The sequence below is a fragment of the Xenopus tropicalis genome, chromosome 6 (genome assembly GCF_000004195.4).
Source record: "Xenopus tropicalis strain Nigerian chromosome 6, UCB_Xtro_10.0, whole genome shotgun sequence".
Classification (NCBI taxonomy): Eukaryota; Metazoa; Chordata; class Amphibia; order Anura; family Pipidae; genus Xenopus; species Xenopus tropicalis.
The window spans coordinates 76920031-76933999 of NC_030682.2; the positions used below are offsets into that span (position 1 = coordinate 76920031).

General features: G+C 39.0%; 1 protein-coding gene across 2 annotated transcripts in view; it reads right to left on the reverse strand.

Annotated features, from left to right (window-relative positions):
* ctnnal1 (catenin alpha-like 1) overlaps positions 1–13969 on the reverse strand; it is a 209648-nt gene that overhangs the window by 72799 nt on the left and 122880 nt on the right. For both annotated transcript variants that reach the window (XM_012964197.3, NM_001102965.1), the window contains 3 exon segments: positions 9302–9460; positions 5840–5932; positions 1311–1461 (listed from right to left, as the gene is read on the reverse strand). In XM_012964197.3, coding sequence (XP_012819651.2) covers positions 1311–1461; positions 5840–5932; positions 9302–9460 — 403 coding nt within the window.

Genomic DNA, 13969 nt, shown 5'->3' on the forward strand with positions numbered 1-13969 from the left:
GATTTTGTGTGTTTTAGATTATCCTTTTCTACTTACTCTCTTTGATTGACTGTGGTCTCCGGACAGTATTTATTTGTATAGCAAAGAGTTACATTACTTAATTGATTCCTGTATTGACCCATTATCACTCTGCCAGTTTAAAATATAAACAGTGTCTGATGATGTATGATTGCTTTATAACTAAAATTGATTGGTTTTTATATAAAGGAGGTTTGGCTACATTTCAAGGTCAATCTGCCAATAGAAAAAGACAGAAATTCACCACAAATCCATGTCTGGTGAAAAATTTAGCTCATCATTACGTATAAATTATCTTGACACTCATAGGCAGAGGTGTACCATCTGTTACACCAGATACAGTATAGAGTAGCAATGGAATCGAAGCTAACACACTAGAAACCCTAGTATGTAAAGCAGATATTTGAACATTTTACATTTTTGTGCAAAACATTTCTGGAAAATATGTCATATTTTGTAAAAAAAAACATTCCCCTCTATCAAATAAATAATGCAAGAAATATAAAATTCTAAATAAATGTTGCTCCTTTTATGTGAAAACTAAGAAGAAAATTATTTTTCATTTTCCTGATGTTCATAAAGTAATTTGTACATATAGGTCTCTGGAAACCTTAGCACTACTCTCATATGGACATCTGCCAAATAATGTAGGAAAATACCAGTAAATTATTTTCAGGCCACGAAAAAAATTATTGCCTTATATTTCTAAATTACATACAGATTTAGCGGAAGCTTAAGATGCACGGTGACTGGACTAAGACAACCTGACTGGATTTCTAAAACAATTTTGTGATCTGAGAAATTAATCTAAATTTAAATGTTAGCATTAATCCTTACCTCCCAGGGTATCTTTTTCGAGAGGAAGGAAAAAAAAAAAAAAGCAAGAAAAAGATCAGGGGTCTAGTTGTTTATTTATAGATTTTTTTTCAGTAGTGGATTTCACATAAGGAGAAGCTACTTAAACAGAGTGCTTTTCTGTAGACTAATCATTAGATTAACTTACTTTCCCCTTACAAAGGTGCTTGCAAGTAAGCCATAAAGCAGCTACTTAGTTTTTTTGTATAGCCACAAGCAACCATAATTATTATTAATAAAAAGTTATTATTATCAATAAAAAGTTGTTTTATAAAATCTTTTTTAAACTGAACATTATCAAGTACATAGTTAAACTTATGACTACAAACCCTTTTATACTCAATGGCAAACAAAAAAATTTCTTTTAAATCAGGACAGGTCAAAAAAATAAAATTAGCCATTCTTTCAAATTCCTTTTGCCTTGACATGTTCCTTACCTCGTCTTCCTTCAAACACATCATTAATTTCCCGCAGCAAAACAGACATGTCATTGAGTTGGGACTCCCAGGCTTCACAAAAAACATCCAGGTTTTCTTTAGCTATTTTACTGGTTGGATGAAGAGCCAATGTTTCTGCTGCAGACACAATCTAAAATACAGAATAAGTGCACAATCATGTTGAGAATATAATTTCAACAATGGCTATTCATTAAATGTAGAATATTATAAAATGTCATCTGGTTTCTTTATTATTTCACTTGTGTTATTTCTATCTTTAGCAAGTGTAAAATGTGGAATCTGCTGTCTTTTTAACTTTTATTGCCAAGAACATTTACTAAAGTTCTTAGAAATTGTCTTTAAATCATTGCTAATTTTTACTGTTTTGGCACTCATGTATGACACCTATATAATATGGCTGAAATCTGGTGGATTTTTTTGACACTGATGCAAATGACCAAACTAATCAATTATTCATATACAACTGTAATTATTAGCAGTTTATGAATTAATTATTCAATGTAATATGGCCAATAAAGTAATATCAGTAATCAAGTATATTTATACAATATTAATTATCATCAATTAATTCAATAATAATGCATTTCTTGGTACCAATCTTCCTCAATGCACTAGGGGCAACTCATGGCTGCAATTACACTGACATTTTTTTGGGGTTGGGGGGGAAGGTTATACTGTAAACTTTCTGACTGATTTTCTCATATTAATGATTATTACACTAAGAACTGCTCTTTTTAATATTCTGCTGAGAAAAGTTTAGTTTTGATGTGCATTTGTGAAAAATAGTAAAATTAAATGCTGTTTACATATGTATTTAGTCCCAATATTTACTTCACCTTTTATAGCAATAACAACTTGAATCACAATAAAACTGCTTCTGCCATTGGATGTATGGGCTAATGGAGCCAGCACTTCAATTGGGGGTAACAATACTATTTTCGCACATAAATGTCTGCATGGGGAGTAAAAATACATTCTGGTATTAGATTTTGATGGTCAATAATCTCCTATGGCATCAGGCATGACTGGGCTGTTAATATTGGGGGTTATACATTGTTTCAGAGGGACAGGGGCAACAGAAAAGGAGGAGGAGTGTGTCTGTTCGTTAAGCAGGAACTAAAAGCAAATATTAAAGAGGAAGTGATGGGGGTAACAGAGGGAGCTGAATCCTTATGGGTTGAGCTTCTCACAGATAGTAAAGAAGCTACCAAACTAATTGTAGGCGTATGCTATAGACCCCCTAATGTAAGTGAGGAGGATGAGGCCCGGCTCATGTTGCAAATAGAAAAGGCTGCTAGTTTGGGGCAAGTGATAATAATGGGGGATTTTAATTACCCTGATATTGACTGGAGCCATAGTACTGACAGGACAGTAAATGGGAACAAGTTTATAAACTTGCTGCATGACAACTTTATGTCACAGGTTGTTGAGGAGCCAACCAGGAACCATGCTATACTGGATCTAGTGATCTCTAATGACCCAGAACATATAGCAAATGTGCAAGTGGTTGAACCCCTGGGTAATAGTGACCATAATGTTATTTAATTTGATGTTTGGGGCAGGAAACAAATTTACACGGGGGCAACAAAGACAATGAATTTTAGGAAGGCAAATTTTAGCTCCTTAAGGGCAGCGCTTCAGGGCATAGATTGGGGCATTATGTTTTCTGATAAAAACACAGAGCAGAAATGGTTGTCATTTAAAATGATATTAAATCATTACTGTTCTCAATTTATTCCATTAATAAGAAAAAGTAGAAGTGTTAAGAATCACCCTATGTGGCTTAACTCTGAGGTAAAGAAGTTAATAGGGAAAAAAAGGAAAGCTTTTAAGAAATATAAGTCAGAGGGGACAGCAGCTGCGTTTAATGAATATAAACACTATAACAAGTGTTGTAAAACAGCAATCCGGAAGGCAAAGATAGAAAATGAGGAGCGCATCGCAGCCGAGGCCAAGACTAACCCCAAAAAGTTTTTTAAGTATATTAATAGTAAAAAGATGCAGGCTGAAGGTGTGGCCCCATTGAGTTATAGTAACAATATGGTTACAGCGGATACAGAAAAGGCAGATGTGCTTAACCAGTTCTTTTCTTCTGTGTATACAGTAGAGGAGCCAGGGGCCAAGTCCCACCCAATAGCTGCACTGTTGCCTCAGCTCCAACTACACAGTGGTTGGCACAGGATATGGTGCTTAAAGGGTTACACACGATAAATGTAAACAAGGCACCTGGGCCAGATGGAATACACCCTCGGCTGCAAGGGCAAACAAGGTTTTGAGCTGTATTAAAAGGGGTATAGATTCACGGGAGGAGGGGGTTATTCTTCCCCTTTACAGAGCGCTGGTAAGGCCCCATCTAGAATATGCTGTTCAGTTTTGGTCTCCAGTGCTCAAACGGGACATTATTGAGTTAGAGAGGGTCCAGAGAAGGGCAACTAAGCTGGTAAAGGGTATGGAAAGTCTCAGTTATGAAGAAAGACTGGCCAAGTTGGGTCTGTTTACACTGGAGAAGAGGCGCTTAAGAGGTGACATGATAACTATGTATAAATATATAAAGGGATCATATAATAACCTTTCTAATGTTTTATTTACCAGTAGGTCCTTCCAACGGACACGAGGGCATCCACTCCGTTTAGAAGAAGGGAGGTTCCATTTAAATATCCGGAAAGGATTTTTTACTGTGAGAGCTGTGAATTTGTGGAATTCCCTCCCCGAGTCGTACTGGCTGATACATTATATAGCTTTAAGAAGGGGCTGGATGGATTCTTAGCAAGTGAGGGAATACAGGGTTATGGGAGATAGCTCTTAGTACAAGTTGATCCAGGGACTGGTCCGATTGCCATCTTGGAGTCAGGAAGGAATTTTTTCCCCTCTGCGGCAAATTAGAGAGGCTCAGATGGGGTTTTTTGCCTTCCTCTGGATCAACTAGTAGTTAGGCAGGTTATATATAGGCATTATGGTTGAACGTGATGGACGTATGTCTTTTTTCAACCCAACTTACTATGTTACTATGTAAGCTGTGACCGAAAAGTTGTAAACCTGCATACTAGTAACACTACAAAAAAGCTGGCTAGAGGTTAGAAAGAACAGTTGAATTTAGCATTAAAGGTGGCCATACACGAGCAGATCCGCTCGCTTGGCAGTCGGATCGGGGACCGCATCAACGAGCCGATGCGGTCCCCGATCCGACCAGATTTTCTAACCTGGCCGATCGAGATCTGGCCAATTTCAGGCCAGATATCGGTCGGCCAGGCCGATCTGCTCTCCCCATACACGGGCCGATTAGCTGCCGAATCGGTCCAAGGGACCGATATCGGCAGCTATAGTCGGCCCGTGTATGGCCACCTTTAGCGTAGTCTCAGTACTGAATTTGTTCAAGATATCCATGGATTGCATTTTTAGCTGCTTACATTCCCTCTGCTAGTCTCCATCATAGTATTTACAGTGGCTGAAACAATGGATCATCTAGCAGATGTAGTAAAAGCAGGTTGTATTACAAAAAATAAATAAATGAAAGCAACTATGATGCTGCACATTCTGTAATGGTATTATTTAAGAAAAAGGGGAGAGCACACAAGGGATATATTTATCATGTGTACAAAGTGGAGTAAAGCATTACTGGTGATCTTACCCAGAGCAACCAATCAGCAATTAGATTTTAACAGTTAGAAAATCAAATCAAAGCATCTGATTGGCTGTTATATACAACATCACTGGTGATGTTTTACTCCACTTTTTACAGAGCATGACAAATATACCCAATATAAATATACACAGCAACAATAACAGATACCATCGTGCATTAAAACTTTTAATGATGTATAAATAGTTAAAATCATTGAAAATTTTAATGTGCAATCTTTTATTGTTTTTTCACACATTGATTGAATGGGTTGCCATTGCTGAACTGCTGAGGAATCAAGTTGTCTTTTAAAAAGCACTCCTTAACACTGAGTTTGTGAGTATATAGGCGGGAGGGGGAGCACTGTGGTGGACCCTTACCAGACACATTTTGCTCACTGCCTGCCTGCTAATTGGTAACAGGATTTTGAAACCTTGCAATTATACCATTGGTGATACATTAGGGGAGTTTCTCTTGTGTGTTCTCTTCTTCTTCTTAAATAATACCATTACAGAATGTGTAGCACTTTCTCCTTTTTTTAAGCACTTCCTGGTTGATGTGTTTGAAGCTAATGATTCTACACTACTGAGAGCTGTCTTTATTCTTTTATTAATATTATTTATGTATGTGCGTTTGCCTGCAATTAGCTTTTTTTTGTTTTTATCCTTGAAGTAACTTGTTTTTTTTAGGAGCTTTGTTTTTACCTATTACTGTCTTAAGCAGACATAGCAGCGATTGAGCAATTTTTCAAATGCTCACCAAAATACAGTATATAATTTTTTTAATTCCTCACAGAAAGTAATTTCAGGCATGAACATGATATCCTCCGGCAAAAATTCTGATCAGACGTTTGCTCACATATAGAGAATAATGGACATATGGGACATACCTGTGGGCCAGACACATGAAAGGTGTCTTCTGCATGAATGCAAGTGATTTCTAGAGGTTCTGTGCCTGAAACATGTCTCAACAGCCTGCATGTCTAGAAGTAACAACATCAAAGGATGCATTTACTCATCTAAAAATAAACATGATAGTCGGCATATAATGCATTTTTGTATCGTGAGTAAGTGCTGCAAATAAAGTGTGCATTCATGTGTAACAATTGCTGAAAAAGCTGAGGATGTATACAATGAAGTGCTATATATTATTCTCTTGATGTAACAGATATTTCAAGTTATTGCAAATATGGGTCATTTAACGGCAATTTGACATTGTGAATAAAATTCTCAACTGTGTATCTTTCTGGAAATACATATTGCTCCTATGAGTCATTCATATTGCATAACATGACAATTTTTCACATATATGATATACGCAATATACGTAATATATGAAATATATGTATATGTTTGTGTCAGTGACTGCTATTAGCTACTTATTTCTTTTATACTGTAACTTATAAGAACATAGATTAATGTGAACAATTAGGTCTCTGCAAACAACACATTTATTTTTTATTTCGGTACAGATAACATTTATGCACTTTCTTATATAAGACCAACTGAATGAACTTATATTAAAAAGGGGTGTATATTTTTCCTTTAAAGAGGCAGTATAGCCTTCTGTTCAACATAAGTTCAATGAATAAGGCTTGTGGCAAACATTCTTATTGCCTATTGTTTTAATCACAGAAAGAAAACAGAAAAGTTTTTAAGCTAAACAGGGCAAATAGGGAAATTTAAGCTACTCCATGTATGGTCTTTGTGAGGTAGATAAATCAGATTACCCCTTTTCCCCCCTTTTTTGTAACTGTTTTATTAGCCAAAGTCCATTATGCAAGGGGTCTATCTGAAGACTGGTAACCTAATTATCTACGTCATAAGCAGGGCTGTGGAGTCGGAGTCGAGGAGTCAGAGGCAATTTTGGGTACCTGGAGTCGGAGTCGGCAAAAAATGAACCGACTCCGACTAAATTTAAATGGGAATAAAAAAAAATAAAATAAAGCAAGTTTAAATGTCTCAATTCACAAACAGTCATAATTAATTACTTCTCTGCTATAAGAATAAAGCCCAATGCACGCAGTGCATAAACGAACACGTTGAGTGACCATGAAGCTTTTCATTGACTGTATGCTTCACTAAATGGGACGTAACGCACAGTTAAGGTGCGGCAGCTCCACTGCGTCGTGTTCCTCTGTTACAGGGAACACAATGCCCACTGGGAACCTAGCCTAACTCTCACTGATAACTAATTAAGTAAAAAAAATTTGCAGGACTAGAAATACTTGTATACGTGAAGGTAATGGATAGTCAATAGTTTAAGACTGAAGCTTTAAAACTGCTGTAATTCAGCTGTAATGTTATCTTAAACTTTAAACATGACTATGGGATTCTAGGGAAATCATTAGGAGTATAGATAAAATTGTCTATCAGTTTATTATCAGTTCAGTTGTGTTTTAAGTGCCCCTTACCCCCTGCCCCTTCCTGGATGTATAAAATACATTAGCACAGTGCTGTCAAACTTCTGCGGTGCCGAGGGCCGGAATTTCTCGCGCATACATGGTGGAGGGCCACTAATGGAAGCCAGTTTTGACCACTCCCCCCTTTTAAACCACACCCACTTCAAACCACACCCATTTTATCACAATGGTGGTAGTGCAGCAAAAACCCAAAGGCTTGGTCCTCACTGCAGGGATATCAACCACCATTCATATGTGAAAAAATTATATTATGTCATATTAAGACACACCCTAAAATCCATATGACTCCTCCTCCCCTGTGGATAGCACAGCAACCCCCAGCATATAATTACACACCTTAGGGACCATTTAATGGCTATTTCCAACTGCTAACAAACTCCCAGAACAAACCCCTGCCAGGTTCACCTCCCACAGGCAGCATAGGGTAGAAAGAGTATATGGCACACAGGCAGCACTCTGCCTGCCCTACGCTACCTGTGTGTGCCATACTCTGCCTGCCCTATGATGCCTGTGTCTGCCATATGCTGCCTGTCTGTGCCATACTCTGCCTGCCCTATGATGCCTGTGTCTGCCATATGCTGCCTGTCTGTGCCATACTCTGCCTGCCCTATGATGCCTGTGTGTGCCATACTCTGCCCTACCCTGCCTGTGTGTGCCATACTCTCCCTGCCATATTCTGCCTATGTGTGCCATACTCTGCCTGCCCTGTCTGTGTGTGCCATACTCTGCCTGCCATATGCTGCCTGTGTGTGCCATACTCTGCCCTACCCTGCCTGTGTGTGCCATACTCTCCCTGCCATATTCTGCCTATGTGTGCCATACTCTGCCTGCCCTGTCTGTGTGTGCCATACTCTGCCTGCCATATGCTGCCTGTGTGTGCCATACTCTGCCCTACCCTGCCTGTGTGCGCCATACTCTCCCTGCTATATGCTGCCTGTATGTGCCATACTTTGCCCTACCCTGCCTGTGTGTGCCATACTCTCCCTGCCATATGCTGCCTGTGTGTGCCATACTCTGCTCTACCCTGCCTGTGTGTGCCATACTCTCCCTGCCATATGCTGCCTGTGTGTGCCATACTCTGGTTGCCATATGCTGCGTTTGTGTGCCATACTCTGCCTGCCCTGTCTGTGTGTGTGTGCCATACTCTGCCTGCCATATGCTGCCTGTGTGTGCCATATACTCTCCCTGCCCTATGCTGCCTGTGTGTTCAATATCCTCCCTGTCCTATGCTGCCTGTTTGTGCCATACCCTCCCTGCCCTATGCTGCCTATGTGCCATACTCTGCCTACCCTATGCTGCCTACACACAGGCAGCATAGGCCAGGCAGTACATACAATGTCTGAGGTGTGAACAGACAAACAATATGGGTGATTACAGCCTGAGCAGGAGGTGTGAACAATGCAGGGGGTGAACAATGCATAGATTAAAAGGTGTGAACAGTACAGGGGATTAGATGTTTAAACAATACAGAGGGATTACAGCCTGAATCTGAGGTGAGAACCATGCAGTTAATCTGCGGGCCGCCAGTTGGACAGCACTGCATTAGCATATTAAAAACAGAGGAGTCGGAGTCGTGGAGTCGGAGTCGGAAGTATCAGAAACTGAGAGTCGGAGAATTTATCTACCGACTCCACAGCCCTGGTCATAAGGACCAAACATGGAGCAACTTCCATTTGTCTGTTTACCCAGTTTAGTTGAAGATATAACAAAAAACTTAGCCTAAATGTGCTCCTTTAAAGAAAGCTGTACATAAATGTTCCTCTCCCATTCTCTAGTTGCTCATAGTTTCAAAAACACCAATACTGTACAGTTGCTGCTACCAAGCCTGTTACTTATTTTTTTACATTAATGCACTAATGCTTTAAGGCCTTCAGCAGAACAAGAAGATTTTGTAAAACCTCAGAGATCAGTAAAGCCACATATACTCACTTCTACAAGTTGTTCCTTCTGTTCTGTTAGCTTGCAGGTATATTCTGCCACTGCCTCCAAGTTTCCCTCCGTACCAGCAATCTTTAGAGCTTTTAGGACCATGTGTTCTGTGTGGTGTTTTAGCAGGTCTGCTGCCAGGACTGTAGCTGCATTGTGAAGCTGACAAAAACAGAAGAAAGTCTCAGACTGGTAAATAAACCCTGTTTAAACATACAGCATACATGTAAGGACCACAGGTTTATGATGAAAAATAGTTTATTTTTACATTTTGTATGATATGTGCCTGCTCTTCCCTGCCCAGTCATGTTGTCCTAAAAAGTACAGTACAGCATACAAGGGGGCAGTTCTTTATAGAAAGCAGTCCTATAAAATCATTCCATTGTTTACAGCAAATACAGAAACCACAGACCATCGCTTCTTTAGAATTTACTTTTGTGAAAGGAATAAGAAACACTAGAAACTAGAAATGGAACTTTGAGAACAAACTTCATGTTGGGTTGTAAAATGTGAAGTCACCTTTTCTAACCTTGGACCACAGTTATATAGTAAAACCACTGAGCATAGTTTGGGGACCCTGGTTTTAATAGTGTCTGAATGGCAGCAATTTAAATTTCCCAACTGAAAGTCAACGAATGACATCTTATTTGTGGCTCCGCCCCCTTTTTCTAACCTGGAACTGCAGTTACCCAGTGACTCTGCAAAGTATAGGGACCCTAGGATTAATAGTTACAGAACGGCAGGAGTTTAAATTTAAACCAATAAAAGTCAATAGGTAAATTGTGATTGGTGGTTGGTGAGTGTGCCCACTTTTTCTAACCTTGAGTCGAAGTCACCCAGTGACAAACAGTGGGCACCCTGGCAGAAATAGTGTGAGAATGGCAGCATTTTAAATTCAAAGGATGGAATCTGATTGGCTGTTAGTGGCCCAACCCACTTTTCCTATTTTTGAACTGCAGTCCCCCAGTGACCTACTGTGCAAAGTTTGGGGACTCAGGCATAAATATTGTGAGATTGACAGCATTTTACATTGAAAGTAAAGAGGTGAAATGTGATTGGCTGTTGGTGTCTCTGCCCACTTTTTTCTAACTTTGAACGGCAAATACCCAGTGAGTAACTCTGGAAAGTTTAACAACTCTGGAATTAATACTTAAATAATGTCATCAGTTAAATATAAACCAATGGAATTTAATGGGTGGAAATGGGTTGGCTGTTGGTGGCTCCGCCCAATTTTTCCAACTCTGAACCGCAGTTACCTGGTGACTAGCTCTACAAAGTTTGGGGACCTTAGTATTAATATTTAAAGAATGGCAGCAGTTTAAATTTAAACATATGAAGTCTATAGGTGAAATCTGATTGGCTGTTGTTGGCCCTGCCCACTTTTCTAAACTTGGAACATAATCACCCAGTGACAAACTGTGCAAAGTTTGGGGACCCTGACATTAAACATTCGAGAATGGCAACATTTAACCCTTTCACTGCCAGCCGTTTTGAACAAAGTGGAACTTCTACTGCCAGACAGTTTTTGAACATTTTGCACTGTTTAACTTTAGGGGCTTTTCCTCAGGGGACTTTTAGTTTACCCAGGAAAAATATATATCATTTTTTTCAGGACATCCTAAGCTTTCAAAATATGGTGGAATTTTTGTGTAATTCCAATTCTGTAACAAGATATAGGCTTCTAAATGTCTAAAAAATTAAAAAAATATATATTTTCCATAATATAAACACATACACCAGAAACAAAAATTATTTTATGCACGAAAATACACCTGATTTGGAAAGTCCCATGTCTCCTGAACGTGCCAATACCAAATATATATAGTTTTATGGAGATTTCTCACTTGTATATAACTCCCAGCAGTACACTACCAACTACCAAATACCCACTAACAGAAGATTTATCCCAGAAAATTATACATTTTTTAGAAAGAACAGATTTTGTGGAATACAGAATAGGTAGAACTGCCTGTCTACTCAAAACTACAAAGTTGCAAATTGCAATGCTTTCCTAAAGTTATTGGTTTTTATCAAAATTTGTGAAATTTCCTAAAAATCGCTTCAAAGCTTCCGGTCTATAGTATCTTATCTCCTACAAGGTCATAAAGTAACCAGATAAAACACCCTAAATATGAACGCCAGGGGTCCCCTGAACAGTTTGATACCCAATATGTATAGGTTTACCTAATGGGAACATACCCCCATATGATCTGTTATTTCTGTCATTCCAGCTTCTGCAAAATCAACACATTTACATCATTTTGTGTGGGATAACCCAGAAAGCCATATATTTTTGGAAAGTACACATTCCCCCGAATCTAAAATGGGTACCTGTGTCTTTCTACTTCAAAGTACCAAGCCGCAAAGCATTTCTAAATTTAGCAATTTTGATGACAATTCCAAAAATCCTCTCAAAGATTCCACTTTGCAGCATCTTATCTCCCACATAGCATTAGGTACCAAGGTAAAACACACTAAATTTGAACGCCAGGGATCCACTGAATAGTTTGATGCCCAATATGTTTAGGTTTACCTAAGTATGTGGCATGTACGGGCCCCAATGTGAACATACCCCATATGATCCGTCATTTCTGTAATTTCAGCTTCTGCAAAATCAACACATTTATATAATTTTATTTGGGATAAAGTTAGTAAAAAGTACACTCACCCCAGAAAGTCATAGTTTTGGAAAGTACACATTCCCCGAACACTAAAATGGGTACCCATGTCTTTCTACTCCAAAGTTCCAAGCTGCAAAGGTTTTCTAAGTTTGCCGATTTTATGACATTTCCAAAAATCACCTCAAAACTTCCAATATGCAGCATCTTATTTTCTATAGGTGATTAGGTACCAAGATAAAACAGCCTAAATATGAACCCCAGAGGTCTACTGAACAGTTTGATGCCCACTGTACATAGGTTTATCAAAGCACATGGCACATAGAGACCCCAAAATATACCTTGTGCACACTAATTTCATGGCTTACCTTTACCTAATCCATAAACACATGTCAGTTTTATGTGGGATAGAAACCGCAGAAATGTAGGGTAACCCCTGAAAACCATATATTTTTGGAAAGTACACGTTCAGACAAATCCAACATGGGTAAAGAGTCCTTTCTACACCAAAGTACCAATCTGCAAAGCTTTCCTAAAGCTAGCGGTTTCTATGACATTTCAGAAAATCTACTAAAAATGTTGCAATTTGCCACATTTATCTCACACAATTTCTTGCATACAAAGGCAAATCACCCCAACTAGGAACACCTAAGGTCTACTGAACAGTTTGATGCCCTATATGCATAGATTTACCAAACTATGTGGAGTACAGGGGCACCCAAATAAAAATAGTGCATAATAATTTTCACGAATGACGCTCCGGCTCGTGCAGTTTTTGCACCCGGTATGTGTATTATGTGCCATAAGACCCCCTAACAGTATGGAGACCCTAGAAAACCATACATTTTCCAAAAGTACACATTCTGACAAAACAAAAATGGGTAAATACATCTTTCTACTGCAAACTACAAAGCTATGCTAAACAGAACAGTTTTTATAACATTTCTGAAAATCGTCACAAAGCTTGCATTTTGCCCCATTATGTACCCCCCATTTCATAACGTACCAACACCCTAAATATGAATGCCAGGGGTCTACTGAACAGTTTGATGCCCAATATGCATAGATTTACCAAACTAAGTGGGGTACAGAGGAAGCCAAATTGAAATACAGCAGACAAAATGTCCATGTGCTAGACAAGTAACAAAGAACAATATGAAATGCAGTAAAATCGCTTAAATCCCCCCCCAAAAAAACTAAAATCAATGTTCTTTTTTTTTCTTAGTGATATCTGCAGTTAGAATCACAGTTTGAGTATTCTGGCTTGGGCAAATTAGTTTTACAGACAAGCAAACAACAACTATGCATAACTGAGAATGCAATGAAATGGCTAAAAATGCAATAAAATGACTAATAATGCACCAAAATCACAGAAAATGTAATAAAAACACCAAAAAAATACACATACACAAAAGGTATTGCGCGCAGTGCGGTTAGCGAATGCAATGGCAATAAAACATTTTTTCAGGCAAGGATAAAAATGATGCAATAAAAAAAAAAAATTACAAAATTACATAAGTGTGTAAGTGAGTGTGTACACATGGCAAAATGTGTTTTGTGTGTGTGTGTGTGCAAGTAAGTGTAAGTGCTATAAGTGCTGTCAATGTGTGAAACCCCCAACCCCCCCCCAAAATGTATGTGTGTGTGTGTGTAAGTGTGAGTATAAGTGTGTATTAGTGTAATATGTGTGTGTATGTGTGTTTGTGTGTGTAAGTAGCACATACCTGGGGTCCATAGAGCTGAAGATCGCTGGAGGGAGACACAAGATGCAGGCACAGCAGCTGGAACGGTGAGTAGCGTTACAGGAAGTGGGGGGGGTGGCGCTCAGGAAGGAAGGGAGAAAGGAGAAAAAGTCTGGCACGTAGAATCTACGTGCCCGACTTTTTCTATGGGGCCCCTGGCCATTTGCGCCCCAGGGGCCACTAGTAATCCCCCTCTGCTCGTTGTCTAGGGGGTTCTTTACCTTGCGCTTGGATTAAGCAGCGAGCGCAGAGAACGAGCACAAGGTAAAGAAAATGTAGCTCCTACGTGCTGGGCGTTCAACACCTTTTTA